General features: G+C 33.4%; 1 protein-coding gene across 1 annotated transcript in view; it reads right to left on the bottom strand.

Annotated features, from left to right (window-relative positions):
* Nucleotides 1–11,196, bottom strand: part of LOC130449648 (ATP-binding cassette sub-family C member 4-like) — a 51,815-nt gene extending 40,619 nt beyond the window's left edge. The window contains exons 1-3 of the mRNA XM_056787596.1: nucleotides 10,946–11,196; nucleotides 5,092–5,363; nucleotides 306–542 (exon numbers count right to left, since the gene is read on the bottom strand). Coding sequence (XP_056643574.1) covers nucleotides 306–542; nucleotides 5,092–5,168 — 314 coding nt within the window. The 5' untranslated portion in view covers nucleotides 5,169–5,363; nucleotides 10,946–11,196. The remainder of the gene's footprint in view (nucleotides 1–305; nucleotides 543–5,091; nucleotides 5,364–10,945) is intronic.
* Nucleotides 11,197–16,357: the final 5,161 nt, after the last annotated feature.

Below are 16,357 nucleotides of genomic sequence, written 5' to 3' on the forward strand. Positions count from 1 at the left end.
TGGAGAATATAATCTGAAAAGCAAGTATATTGGAAACAGTACTATTGCAGTACTGATTACTGCGCTCGCATTGGGCCGATACGTAGTTTGCGAGTATTGCGGAGCATTGAAATTTTCCGGAGAAACCCCAGGAACGAAAAAAACAATACGAAGAAACCGAAAAAAAATGAAAAACCAATATGGTTACCTAGCAGAAAGACGATTTTTTACCCCACGACCGACATATTGACAGATATCAGCTGTTTTCTTAGATTGTATAGTTGACTTTTTGATAAAAAAAATAGTGACTTATTGTATATACTTACACTAAAGCTGTCTTCACCGCTAGTTGTATAAATCCTAAAAATATCAAACGTTTCCCGAAACAACTAATTAAGGCAAAAATTAAAGAAGGTTTTGCGTTCTTCTTTTTCTTTTGAATCATCCAAGCATCTTCCAGTTCGTTTCCTAGTTTTTCTGAAGCTAACCAATCAGGTATTTCATATACGTCACTGTCATCAAGATCTTTTTTTCGACTCTTTTTAAATAGGGGTAGATTATATCTAAAATTAATATTATTCAGTTGATTCATGAACAAAGCAAAAATAAAATTTCACTTAACTCGGTAAATGGCAACATTGCGTCACCTAGTTCTCATCTGCCTAACAAAGATGCTCTAAAATTTAGTTTTACTTCAAGTTGAAAGCATGTTCAATTTATGTTATGTGCGTAGAACAAATTTTCTATTGGTGTCATAATTTTCTATTGGTGTCATAAGTGACTCACAATTTTCTAGTAAAATCTGACGAAAGCCCTGGAATTTTTTTACTAATTGAAGTTAATGTATGAATGCTAAGTACGTTTGAATGGCCGAAATATTTCTCAGAACGAATTGTGAATCAGTAAAAGACAATCCACACGAAGGAGCTTCCTCTAATGTTGCGGCATGGTAATTAAATATAGCTAGTCCTAACTACTCGTGCTTTACGTCGTGAGTCTAATATCAAAAGTAGTTTCACGCAGAAGAAGATGCAGGGTCGATCCCTACTATTCATCTTCAAAGACTAGAGAGTTCGGAAAGTCTCGAAAAAACCTATTTACTCGGCATCTACCCAATGTCACGCTGGATTAAATTTAGCGGACTGGAAAGAGTGCGCTAAAGATATTCATGTATCTCAGATGAATAATAATACAGCGTGAATCTGAGGGTAAGTGGACTATACTGAGCTATATTGAAGGTATTGAAAGGCTTCTATGACGTATTAAAAAGTTTCTCTTAAAGAAGTGATAGAGAATAAAAAATATTATCATTATTATTATTTGGATGATTTAATTATAATTTTTACAATATATTATTTTCTCTGCTTTGCAGTACTGCATCGTTTATACACTAGCTACCCCTTGATGGCATCAAAATCTTTTAAGTAACACTTTTGAGGTCAGATGAAGTGATACCAATTATGCTTAAAAAATCACTAGGTTATATAATAAATCATATTTAGGTAATTTTCAAACAAAGCTTAGAATTGGATTACGTTCCAAGAAAACTGAGAGTAATGAGGCTTGTATTGCTTTTATATAAGGCAGATAAACCAAAGAGCACAGCACCAGGACACTTTAGACAGATAAGCCTCTTTTTTTCAATGTAAAGCTATGGAGAGGCTGATTTACACATGAAAGAAAATAGAACTGTAAAAACGAATTTAAGAACTTGAGATATAATCGGGAGTAGAAGGGCCTTCTTTAATATAGAAGAAGCCTTTAACAACATCAAACGACATTCACGACTAGCAAAAGAACTACTGGAGGAACGCCACAAGTAGGAGTGATATCACCCCAAATGTGGTTAATAAGATTCTATAAATCCCAAAAGAAGAAGAGTCTGAATAAGTTGTATTGATATCTGGTTGAGACAAACAATCAGCAACATCGTGAAAAAGGCACTAGAAGATATCATTTTGTAGGTGAAAATGATGGGCTGAGGTCAATTCTAAAAATACCGAACTAATTCGATAGACAAGAAAATACAAGATACTCAAATTAACACCATTCACACCAATATTGAATGGACAAGAGCTTTGACTATCAAAGGATGTTGAATATTCAGAAATTATAATAGACTCCAAGCTTTTATGAATTGGAAGTATGAGGAATCAACGCTTTCTACAACTGTAGGAAGATGTTTGTTTACAGCAATCATAAGGACTATAATAATCTATGGCTCAAGAGTGTGATGGGAATTTATGAGCAAGGAAACAAATGAAGAGAATTTGTGCGTAGAGGATTGCAGCACTGGGAATCACCGGAGTTATGAGAAGTACTACACCAGACACAAATCTAAAGTCTATAGAATTGTTCATAAATGGTGCAGCCTGTCTCCTATTGGGACAGAATAAGGCAAGAAATTCATGTACACAGAAGCACCCTGGAGTAAATAAGTAAAATAGGAGGAGAAGGAGCACTACGAAAGAAGAATGTGTTGAAAAAGAAACCGGTATGTTTTCAAAGGGACTTAACATCCAAAATTCGTACACACTAAAAATAGGACGTAATATTCTTGAAGCAGGAATTTACTTAATAGAGAAGGCTGTCAGACTGATAAGGGAAAGTGCTGAATCAAACAGAAAAACAGCAGTATACAAAGACAGTCAGTGAAAAATAATATCAAAAGGTGTAATGAAGTGCCATAAGGAACTCTCCTGGATTCGTGACACATCTACTGTGTACCTGGACTTGGCTACTATCAATGGAATTATTAAAAGATGCTATTGACACAGGAATCAGAGGCAAATATCAATATAAATGGGAAAACAGAAATGAGTACGCCATCCAGAGGAATTTGGGCAAGGATTAATACATAGAAAACAGAAATGATAATACGATTCCAGAATACTCCACAAAAGGGGTCAATACCTCGGAAAAGTAGCAAATTTAGAAATAGAAGAGAGAAAAAACTTTTGAACATAAGTCAGAAAAGAGAAAAAGATACAAGGGTGGTTAGATAGTTGAGATCGTAGAAAATAGAGAGTAATTCGGTGAACCTCAGGTCTCCGGGGAAAACACGAACGCCAATCACAAAATACTCAATCCAGAAGATAATTGGAGTGATCACTGCCTCGGAAAATAGCAGAATTAGAAGTAGAAGACAAAGGAGACTTTTTTCTGTTTTAAAAATAAGCTAGAAAAGAGAAAAAGATACCAGGGGGGTTAGATAGTTGAGATCGTAGAAAATAGAGGGTAACTCGGTAAACCTCAGGTTTCCGGGGAAAATATGAACGCCAATCACAAAATACTCAATCAAGAAGATAATTGGAATGATCACTGCCTCGGAAAAATAGCAGAATTAGAAGTAGAAGACAAAGGAGATTTTTTTCTGTTTTAGAAATAAGCCAGAAATGAAAAAAAGATACGAGGGTGGTTAGCTAGTTGAAATCGTGGTAAATAAATGGTAACTCAGTGAACCTCAGGTCTCCGGGAAAACCACGAACGCCAATCACAAAATACTCAATCCAGAAGACAATTGGAGTGATCACTGTCTCAGAAAAATAGCAGAATTAGAAGTAGAATACAGAGGAGACTTTTTTCTGTTTTAAAAATAAGCTAGAAAAGAGAAAAAGATACCAGGGTGGTTAGATAGTTGAGATCGTAGAAAATAGAGGGTAACTCGGTGAACCTCAGGTCTCCGAAGAAACCACGAAGGCCTATCACATTTTATGGCTTAGTAATGTGGTGGAAATCTAGAAACAAAGAAATAATCAAAAAGAAAGTACTGCACAATCAGCGTTAGAAGCAATCCTAAGCCTAAAGCGATCTCAAGCCTACATCCTATATAATTTTTCATAAAAGGTGCAGCATCAAAAGGCGCTCCCCGATTGGAACAGAATAACTTTTGAAGGCAAAAAATTTATGAACAAGTAGTAATAAATAGTAATAAAGTAGGGAAAGGGAAGTAATAAAGAATATATTATCATAATGGTATTATCTATCATAAATGGTAATGAAAGAAAATGACATTTAAAAATCGTATCAACTAAAAATTGGATGCAATATCCTTCAATTGGAAATCTACGCAATAGAGAAGGCTATCAAACTGTTAAGGAAAGTGACGAATTAAACTATAGCCTTGTTAGACATTAAAACCGACACAAACAATAGTGGTACTGAGCTGCCTCGAGGCACTCTCCTGGATTCGTGGAACTGGAGTGGGGATCTGCTAGGTACCTAGACACTACGAAGTAGAAGGTAACTCTAAAGCAAGTAAGCTCGCAAAAGGTGGAACGAGGGGGGAGAATACCGAGGAGATGATAACAATGCTACTACTGTTGGAATTGTTAAAAAATGAAATGCTATTGAAACAGGAATCAGTGTTAAATCCAGAGCGATTTTGCCAAGGATAAAGGAAGAAGATTCTCGAAACCCTCCATCCAAAAGACCATTGGAGTGATCACTGTATATTGTACTGTTGGTACAAGATGGGTTGTGATAGCGGACAAGTATTGCAAAGAAATGATCGAAAATCTGCTTTACAGGTGCCCCGATGTCTTAACGGAGAAACGACATCAAATGCTGAGTGATGAGATGATATATTGCCCCGGGGAAATAGCAGAGGCAGAAATAGAAGAAGAAGAAAACTGGTTTGTAAATGCTTGAAAATAGGCTATAAAAGAAGAATTTGAATCGAGATTGTCCATGGTAACCTAACCTACTCTAAAGATTATGGTAATGAATATTTTGAACATCCAGATCGAGCTATCAGAATTATCAGAAAGTTACCTTGAGATTATGCAATTAGAATGGAACCGGTGGAGGATAAAGAAATTGAAGTGAAATTGATCAAAATAATTTTAAGTATTTTTGGCGTATATTAGGAAGATTTAAAATAGTAAATTTAATCACTATAAGTGTAAATAAGCGAGTTTGTACTCTAAATAGTTTAATTCTCTAATTTGAAGATCAACGGCTTCGAATATTTAAGTTATAAGTGAGAAATAAAAATTGTCAATGTAATGCTATCTAATCTTTATTTACCTAAATGTTCATTATTTAATATTTTATGAAAAACATGATAAGCAATATTGTTTTTAATGAAAAGTACCATAAAAAACTACTTACAAGAACGTCAGCACACGGAAAACGGATGATGTTACCCTAGGGTTAATTTCTTTGGTATTACGTTTCGATGGGTCCATTATTTCAAATTATAAGTACCGTTCTTTGTAGAAATACATCGACTCAGGTACTAGCTACTTTTTATTCTGTCTACGTACCACTTCCATTTATCTATATCAGTCTTATCGATAGTGATCCACTTATGAATAGGTATCTCGATGGAACGAATAATCAACTTATTCTTACGATACTGTCGCCTACGAGGGGTTTGACTTCTAAAAAAAAAGTATTGTGTATAACTGAAAAACGTTTTAATGGGCAAAAGGTATGCATTTAAATTCTTCCAACGAAAGAATGTGCTTCGGGCGAAATTATTCTGCAGTGTTGTCATATGTTTTGAATGCAGAACTACATTGCATTGCGTAATAAAGTTATTTCTTGTATAATAATAATTGTAGTGTGATAGGAGGAAAGAGAACAATTAATTTGATTACGATGTTTCTTAATTTAAAATTATAAATGTTTTTAGGTTATTACCATACAACTTTTGATTTGGCACGTCTTGAAAGACCCATACAGTAGATTGTTGTTTAGTTCATAGGAACTAATTCATGATTCGTCGCCTGTTACAATCTAATGTCTTTTGAAACACTGTGATTGAATTTGAATTTATCTGCATCAATCGATATGAGTTTTTTTAACGATTGTCAAATTATACAGTATCCAAAACGAACAAATCTTTTTGACAACCAAATTCTCGTGCAATATTGAATGTATGGGTCTATAACATAATTCGTGCGGTTCGATAAGAAATGGCGTAACTTGTATAATATTACATCCTTCCAATATTCCGAACCTGCGTTGGAAAGCTACTGTTATTTTACGTCTTTTCAGGATATGTCATTCATTTGAAGCGTTAACGACAATAATTTTTTTTCACTCAAATATGTCGAACTTTTTTTCAGAAAAAGTGTTTTTGCGGGGAGTTCTTCTTCATCACTTTAATATGAAGAAATGCTGCCGAAAGTCATCGTATTTTGGTGGAAGTTTGTGGAGAACATGCTCTAGCTTAGCGAATGTGCCAAAAGTGGTTTGCACGATTTAAAAGTGGTGATTTTGGCTTGGAAGACGATAAACGTCCTGGGCAGCCAAGAAAGTTTGAGAAGAAGAAGTGAAAGCATTACTCGATGAAGATTGTTGCCAAACACAAGAAGAGCTCGTAAAACCTTTGGGTGTCACTCAAGCAGCCATTTCAAAACGTTTCAAAGCAGCTGGATATATTTGAAAGCAAGGAAATTGGGCTCCACATGAACTAAAGCCGAGAGACGTCGGAAGGCGGTTTTGCATAACCGAAATGCTGCTGAAATGCCACAGAACGAAGTTATTTTTGCATCGGATTGTTACTGGTGTTGAAAAATGGATCCATTACGACCTAAAGCGCAAAAAAACATATGTGAAATCCTGCCAACCACCCAATTCAAAGACCAAACCGAATATACATGGCGCGAAGGTAATGCTCTCTATTTGAGTATTATGAGCTGCTAAATCAGGCTGAAACCATCAATGGAGAACTCTACCGAACACAATTAATCCTTTTGAAGAGAGCAGTAGCCGGAAAACGTCCGGAATATGTGACGAGACACAAGGCACCACGTTACTATTCCGGTTAAGAACTATTTGGAAAACAGTGGATGGGAAGTTTTACCTTGCCCGCTTTATAGCCCAAACCTTCCCCCTCCTGACTACCATTTGTCCCGGTCGATACAGAACGCCCTCACTGGAAAACGATTTACATCAGAGCAAGATATCAAAAATTGTCTTGATTCATTGCCAGAAAGATCAGAAAGATGAGAAAAGTTCATAGCTTCAGATGGGCAATACTTTGAATAAAACCATTGTACATGGTTTTCTTAAATAAACGTTCAAAGTTTGAAAAAAAAAAACGCACGAATTAAGTGCGTAAGACCACAATAACTCCCAAGTATTCCTAAATCTCACGGTATGTCACCCATATCTTTTCTGGCACAACAGCCGATTTTAGATGGCCTTCACGAAATTCATCCTGTAAAGAATTACGACCACGATTGAATTCGGAAAACCAAGGAAACACGATGCTTTATCACCAAAATGAAAGGTGTTTAGAACTAGAAAACGAACAACCGATACAAAGAGAAAAAAATGATCAAGCTGTGTCTACGGAATCTAGAAAGAGAAATATCAGCAGGTAATGACAATAATACATGAGAAATGCTAACAAAAATCTTACAGCGAATATGGATGGAAGAAGAAATCCGATAGACTGAGAAATAGGTATAATTTTACTACTTAAAAAAATGGGACAAAACAGACTGCAATAATTATAAAATTGTTAAGTGCGGTAGTGAAAGTCCACAAAGCAGCATTCGGAAATGGGGAAGTTGACAAGATCATATATTTACACTAAGACAAATAATAGAAAAAAAAAACTGGAGAAAATCAGGTACACCTTGGTTTTATAGACATCCAAAAAGCATTTGATAGCGTTAGAAGGAATCAAATATGGAATAGTTTACAACAAACATAAGTTGGAATCAAATTGAGGAACAATATCAAAAGGATATATGAAACAATAAGGAACCAGGCCAGGAAAAATAATAACAAATTCTAGATTTTTACGAGTAAAGAAGGATTAAGACTCCCCCTGAGTACTGAGTCTGGCGCTATTCATGTTGAAAGTAGATGATCTACTGAAATAAGTGAAAACAAAAATGAAACAGATACAAGTAGGATACAACAACTGGAACATAATTTATTAATATGGAAATAATCATTATAATCATTAGAGAAATATGAATATCAATATAGAGAAGACAAAAATAACGGTAGTGGAGAAACAAGAAAAAGACCTCGAAATTAAAATAAATGGAATACAACTGGAACAAGAGTTTTAAATATTTAGGCGTGGATATACATAGCGTTGGAAATCAAAGAGCTGAGGTGATTGAAAGTATCAGCGCGATAAACAAACTGTATTATGTGAATGTGTATAAATCAATATTCCGCTGTCCTTATACATGGTAGTGAAAGCTAGATACTTACAAACTCGATCTAAAGCAAAATTCAAGCAGTCGTAGTATGAAGTATTCACGTAGATTCGAAGGTGTCACCAGAAAAAATTGAATTATAAACGATGGAGAATAGTAGATCTGCAAAAAGGATTTGACAAGGTAGAGAAATTGAAAAGAGAGAAAAGGGCGCCAAAGGAAATGGTGCGAAAAAGAAATTGCCGCACCTTTAGGAGAAAAAAATATCATGGATAGAGGTTACGAAACAAGTTAAAAATAAAAAAGCGTGGTAAAAATTGGTAGATGAATATACTATATATTATACTATTTTCAGAAATATTTAAGAAATAAACAAACATCGATTTACTCCGATTTTAAGTGATCCAAAACAACCTTTTTCACAGGGGCGCATCATCATCAATTACTAATTATTATTATGAATTCTAACCTGTTTAAGTTATCGTTGCTATAAATTGTCTGTGTTTACTATTTCTGTCAGTTTTATAGATTCAAATTCAACCCCATTGAAGTATCGTCTTCAATTATCTATTATTTAATTATTATTAATGTGACTATAATGAACCATAAATATATTTATCTAATTTTATAATTATTATTGTATATAGATAAGAACTAAAGAAGCCTGTAAAACTAATAATAGTTTTTTTCAATTTGATATTCATCTAGGACGCCTGTCAGATTAGTGTAACCACTTGTAACTTTAAATTATTAAATCCTCAGTTTGCTAAATGAATTGTTTTTAAAAAGCTTATTGGTTGTAGAAATAGAAAACTTCCGTGGCTTTAGTTTTTAACATATAAATAAGTATAGGAAACTGTAAAAATAAGCAGTGATAAAAACATAATATACGCTGAAGAAATAAAACAGTTAGAGAGAAGAATGAGAAATTACTCAAAGAAAATGAGTACAATGATAATAAAATAGAATACCTGAAAAAAGAGAAGAGAAAGAATAATGTGGTAATAACTGAACTGGCATTTGACGCAAACGACACGGTAGTGATAAAGGGAGTAATGAAGAAACTGATAAAGCACAATATGGACCTTATTAATATTGAGTCGGTGGTGAGCTAGGAAAAACATGCCTGGAACAGATGGAGAACTACGAAGAAAAGGAAAAACTGAGGGCAAAGAGTAAACTAAAAGACAGTTTGGCCAATATAATTCGAGTCGACGAGTTTATAAATACCAACTTAAAGTTAACAGTTCCAACACTCCCCCGTAAACAAGTCATGAATTATTTCAATTAATTGTTTCAACACAATTAACATGGTAATATACGTATAATGAGTACGAATATATATATATGAAGTATATGAATACGAATACGAAAATAATGGCCCTCGTAACTTATATCTGAGAAATAAATTTTTAACACAGTTGTCGAATTTGATATGACACAAAGGTGGAGGACTATTAAGATCAAAAGATATTTCAATAGCCGCCAAGTTACGCATTTACAAGACAGTTATACAATCAACGGTGCTGTAAGGCAGTGAGTGTTGGATGATAAACAAAAAAGAAAACAAAATAAACATATGGGGGAGAAAGGTACTAAGGGGGATCTTCGGAGGAGTGCGGGAGCAAAACGAGTGGAGAAGAAGAACGAACGCAGAGATCAAAGTACTGTATGGTCAAGCTGAGATAGGATGGTCATGATTTAGGAAGAATAGGAATAGAGAACTGACGTGAAGCAGCCATGAACAAAAATAGATGGAGGAAAGCAATAGAGCGACTCTAAGCCTATATACTATTCAAGTGCCATCAAATGATTTAGCATGACACATTTGCAAAGTAAAAACAATTTATTATATGCACACAAAATGACTAACAATACTATAGCTGGTTTATGACGGGTAGTAGATGCCTATATTAGCAAACACAATGAAGAGATGCCGACAATACTTACCGTTTTTGATTTTAATACGATTTCAAGAACTGGTATATGATAAACAATAACACTTTCTCGCTTATCTCTAGTTATTTTGTATTCAATATCTTAACACACTTTCGCACTATCTGCAACTCGAAATCGATTGATGCATTATGAATTTAAAGGATAGTTTCCTTGAACACAGCTGTGGTAAATGAGCGATATAATAATTATGATTAAATAAAAAAATTGTGTTCAAATTCCAATAAAGTTATCACTGCAATTTCCAAATACCGCCAATATTTTTAGTAGAATCTATTGAATAAAATTTTTATAGGTCAATCTAAAATATTCTTTATTTTTTAATAACAAATAACTTATTATTGTTATATAAAAATGGGTGAAAACGTGGCGGGTGAATGAAAAATGTCACGAAAATGATTGTCAATTAATTTCAAAAATAGTTGCTAGTTCATTTATATCTTCACAAGGATATAATTCATCATCAGCATGCGGTATATTGAAAGAGTGCACATAGAAATTTGTAAAATAAAAAGCGAGTCATTTGATTTACGTTAAATTATGAAATCCTGGACAACTGTGCAAAAACACACACAGGAAAAATAGGCAACTAACAAGATAACAGAAGATCCTTTTTAAAAAAAATTGTTAATAGATAGAGATATTAAAATCTTAGTTATGTATATTGGAAGATCAGAAAATCTTCAAAAGTCATCTCGGCTGCTGAAATTGCGAGGATATGAGGGATTTTCACACACTAAAAACCCACCCTCCTTGCTTCGCAACAGACAGTATAAAGAAACCACTAGAAGGTATTACTTCAACATATTGCTTGGACTTATTTTGGATCTTTGTGAGGTTACAATAAATGAGATAAGAAATCTTTTTATATACTCTACCTTCGAGAAACTGCCAATAAATAAATTTAAACAGACAATAACGTTCTAAATTCAAACATTAGTGAAATACACACACTTATATACATAAACGAAAATGGAAAGGTATTTCGCGGGCTAGGTATATGTTGAATGAATCTGAATTTGCATTTTCTTTTACGGTTTAAACTTCTTCGAAGACAAGGTTCAAAGCAGCAAATCACAATACACCTTATTGAAATTCAACAATTAACCACTAACTCGTCAGTATATATGCACTGTTAACGCCCTAATATTACAATACTGCTGACATAATTGAGATAATTGATATCGGGTTCGTTTTTCCGGTTTAATAATTTTGGTTTTGTTTTTTCCATTGTATGTGATGTTCACTTGTGTTGAATATTATCGTCATAACTTTCATTATATGTATATACACTGACCAACAAGTAGAGAGAAAAGAGAGGAGGAGAAAAAATTGTTACAATTTGTAGACAAAAGTTTTTAAAAACTAAAAAACAAACATAAAAATAACTAAATAAAGATACGAATAAAATATAATGGGTAACAAAATTATAGGTAATAGTTATATATTATAATTAGTATATAAATCCATAGTAAAATTAAACCAGTATACAGCGGAATTAAATGTCATTATTAGAATAGAAGTAGTTTACAGAGTAGAAGGTACTTTTCAGTAAAAGGTGATATCGATTTGATTTTGAATGGTAAGTGATTGTGCACTTTTTTGCATTGTAAAATATTGAGCCCTTAACTAATTCTTAGCTTGGTGTAGGTAAGTAAAGGTCGTGATCCACGTTCTTAAGTGGATAGCCGTTCTAAAATTGTAGAAGCGTGCTGACGAATTAGGTAAATGGATTCAAAGTTGAATAAGGAAAGAAGTGTCAAAATTTTTGGTCTTTTAAAGTCCCGGCAGTGAGCCCTGCTATTTAGTCCAACTAAATATCTAATAGCTTTTATTTATAATTTGAAGATTCCCTCAAATTGAGTCGCACCACATGTACCTCAGAAGGGAAGGGCATGTCGGATGCGACTCAATAAGGGCATAATAAACTGTTGAGGAGATGGATAAGTTCAGTTCTTTGGAAACTGATCTCATCGGAAAGCAAGAGGAACTTAATTTTTTAGTTAAGCAGCAATATGTAAATCCCACTTCGAGGAATTGTCCACAACAAGCGCTAAGAATTTTACAGATTCCACGACGTCAATGGTGGTGTTATTGGGGACTTGTCTGCCCCCTCTTCAGCTAGCTTATCAGCTATTTTAATCTTTTTCACTTCAGTGTATCCCAACATCCATTGTAGTGTAAATTTATTTTTATTGCCAAATTTGTTTAATTTTTCCATGCAATCCTAATCGACTTTGGGTTTTATGATATTGGAGCTTAAAGCACTAATGACTGTTTGGCTATCGGACAGGATGATGATCTCCTGTTTACGATAGTTCCTCTCTAGATTGAACTGGATAGATGCCTATGTACAAAATTATACTTACTCAGAGTTAATGCATGATTAATTCCATAGTAGAACTTATTTAGTGAGCGTATAATGGTCATAATGGAAAGTAACATCATCCAATTAGAAGACGTTATGTTTTCTGACGAGTGCACTCTTTCACTTGATAGTCCTTCTAATCGTCGAAATTACCGCTACCCGCAATACCCTCAAAAAATACATGCTTGGGTAGGAATTATTCAAAATCATATTATTGGTTCCTTTTTCATTGAGGGCAATTTGATTAGCGATACTAATTACGAAATACTTTCAAATTATGTTATACCAACTTTGACAGAGTCATATTCTGATTAAGGAATATCTCAAGGTTCCAGTGAATGTGTATGGTTTAGCAAGATGGAGCATCAATGTTTATGAATGTAATGTCCAACAAAATATGCAGTGCGATATTAAGAGCATAGCGTATATAGAACTGTAACGTTTTTCTTATTTATTCGGTGTTTCTTACTTACTTAAATTATTCATACACTTAAAAAAGATACACTAAACTATCCACTAAAACTTAACTATTCACTAAACTCTGCACTAACTTATTACTAAACACTTATATAATTTATTTACCTTCACCGTATGGTTTACGTACTATTCTGATAAGTTCCGAGCGACATTAGACCATGTATTGATTACTACGGCTGTGAGAGACTCGTTTACATACACTTTAATCATGTGTTTAGAATCTCGAATTTGTCGTGAACAATTAAAAAGCCTTCTTAGAAATTGATATTATAAAATTGGTCATAACATAATGTGAACAAGTTATAAAAACAATATAAAGAAATTGTCGCTGTAGGTATTTGCAAAACATAATGTAAATGATCTTTCAGGGATTGTATCATCGCATCCGCCAAATTGTATCCGGCTTCGCGGATTTAAAAGAACGAATAAAGCTTTTAATTAGGACGATAACGCCTGATATATAGAATAGGGTGAAAAGAAAATTTTTATTTGAATTCATAATGTTATGAAATTCGTGATTAAAAGTTTGATCATCTACTGCATTGAAATTCATAGTTCTTCCATATTTAATCAAATTTTTGATTGCATTGTGGCGATTTTTCGTAATTATATAACTTTATTCTATTCCATTCATTAATTTTCACATTAAATTCGAAATATAACTGATATAGCATCTATTTGCCTTTTAAACATTGTATGAAGTTTTTCAAAAGTTACGATTATTGAATTCTATTGTCGAGCAGTGTTACTTTTTTATTTTCAAGGTTGATTATTTATTTTTTATCACAAAAAATAACCACATCACACGTCTTCCATTATATCATCAATAATGCAATCAAATTATTTTCTGTGGACAAACATGATGCAATTGTCTTAATGTAATCGGGATTCCCAGAACTATATATTTACCACATAAGATTAAGGACAAATGAATGAAAAACACATAAGCCACAATAAACGAAAAAATACTAAATATAAATTTAGGAACGGAAAATCCACGAATTAAAATGATATACTATACACTCGTGAGCAAAAAAATCGAGACCGGTAACACACCTGAAACGCAAGTCACTGGCTAAAAACTGAACACAAATTATATTTTTATTAGTGAAATCTTGAAGCTAATGGTATTAATTTCAAAATAATATGAATTTTTGTTCTCATAATCCAGCAATATTTTATGATAGGTAACCTTTCTATTTATACTTTTTTACACTAGTGACAATTAGGGATAACTGACCCTCATAAAAGGTGATCTATCTGACCTACCACTATCAGTTAACCGTCAACCGATACATATCTCCGTTAATAACAAATAAGAATTTTACCTAAAAATGGACACAGCAAGTCATAAAGCTGCTCCAGTGGTCACTTTATTGCGACAAGGCCAGAGTCAGTGAGAAATGGCCACTACGCTATACATGAGTCAGTCTGTAGCTTCCAAAGTTTACTATTTTTACCAAAATACTGGAAACGGTGCACATCCCAAAAAGATGATCGATTAATTGTCAGCACATAGCTGACCGTCACCGTACCGTCACTGGTATTCAAGTCCAATAAAGCTCAGTGAGGTATAGCTGGGCAGTCAAAAGGAGACTTGAGGTAGCTAATTAACGCAGAGAGTGCCTGCATTATAGCTATGGAAAAGGACGAGTCTACAGAAGAACTGGAGGAAGATTCGCGCAGTGCTGCATAAAAAAGTGGCGTTTAGAAAACGGTCTTGGATGGTTTGGACGCGTATTCCCATGGAAGCAGCAACAGAGTTGGTTTTCATTGAGACTGGCGATGGAGCAACGGGAATTAACGGCGAATCGATACAAATAGAAATTTAGGGAATTACGTCAGTTATGCAGTATTTGAAGAGATATACTAAAACTTAAATCAAATATACGCTGATTTCTTGAAGAATACGATAATCATACTTTAAATGCATCGTAATGAGGTAAAATTTGTAAATTATTCATTTTATAATTTTTTGGTATTTAATTACGCCCTCTGACGGTGGATTTACAGCTCTGTAAATAATTTCCAGGATTTTCTCGAGGTCACTTTTGATATAAAATTCTTTTTCCCGAAGCTGTACTATAAACGGTTCCCGAGATATGGCCGAGAGCCATTCTTATTGGGACACCCGGTACATTTTTTGTACTTTTACTATTAAACAAAAAATAAGTTTTTACAAACTATCACTATCACGGTTTTTTAATTCTAATTATTGTCAAAAAGTGTTTTATTCGATTATTGAATAGTTTATTTAATTTTCCTACTTTAATTAAAGTGTTAACAAACATTTTCGACAGCATTGTATGTAACGTTAAATATTGCAATTATTTGAAAATATGATAGATATTGAAGTTTATGTATTGAGGAAACTATTGTCTATTATTTTAAATTTTTGAATATATAACCACCGGTAAAAATATTAATAAATCCATAAAAAACTTAATGCCTACTTCATATATATAGGTAATTTATGAATATAAATAACACGTTCACATATTTGAATAAAATGTCACAGGCTCGTACTGATTGGTGTAGATTGATACAACTAATTGACTTGCATAACCAAAATCAATATTTACTAAAAACCAATACTTAACTGTAGAGATTTACTATGAATGTTGGACTTATCCAATGTCATTATCGTACAAAACGTTTCGAACATTTGCGTTTAAGTTTTTCAATGGCTTGTTGTTACTAATTAGCCAGTTATTGCATAAAACTAAATACTTATGTATTTACTTTTCCAATGTAAGATAAGTACATCTTACTCAATAATAAGAAAAATCATACAAAATTTCGACTCGCACCCACAAAAGGGCTTTCTACTCAAAATTTCCATATTTTTAAATATAAAATAGATAACAGAATCCATAACTTATCTTCCAAGCTCCATCCACCTAGCATACAATTTGTTTTTTGCCTCTTAAAGTGTTAACTTTGTAGATGATATCGTCACGTTGGAAGAAACTTTGAACTCGGAGGAATATTCTGTATTCCAGTAAATCAGGTATGCATGTCAGTAGATATGTCTGTAGTTATAAAATGAAATGGATTCATGGTACAAAATGGATACCAATAATCAGCTTACTGGGGAATTATCGAAATAATGGCGATTCCACTTGCTTTAACTTTCGATATAGTCTACTTTGAGAATAGAGTTATCAGAAAATTGTCGCATTCGATATATAGCTGATATTTCTAGCACACATATTCTTTTGTCTTCATTTCTGAAAACACACAAATATGCAGCTTTACGTAATCAGCAATTGAAGCTTTTCACTTCAGATAATCAAAAATTGCTTCTTAAGTATACCCTAATTAAAAATGAAAAAAATATCACTATGCTGTCTGATAGTGCCTGAAACAGTGTTTTGGCATATTTTTCGATGTTGTTAATTTACAGTGGGTTTTGGGTTTGTAGTTGCAAATAAATTGAGTCCAA

The sequence above is a fragment of the Diorhabda sublineata genome, chromosome 10, assembly GCF_026230105.1.
Source record: "Diorhabda sublineata isolate icDioSubl1.1 chromosome 10, icDioSubl1.1, whole genome shotgun sequence".
Taxonomy (NCBI): Eukaryota; Metazoa; Arthropoda; class Insecta; order Coleoptera; family Chrysomelidae; genus Diorhabda; species Diorhabda sublineata.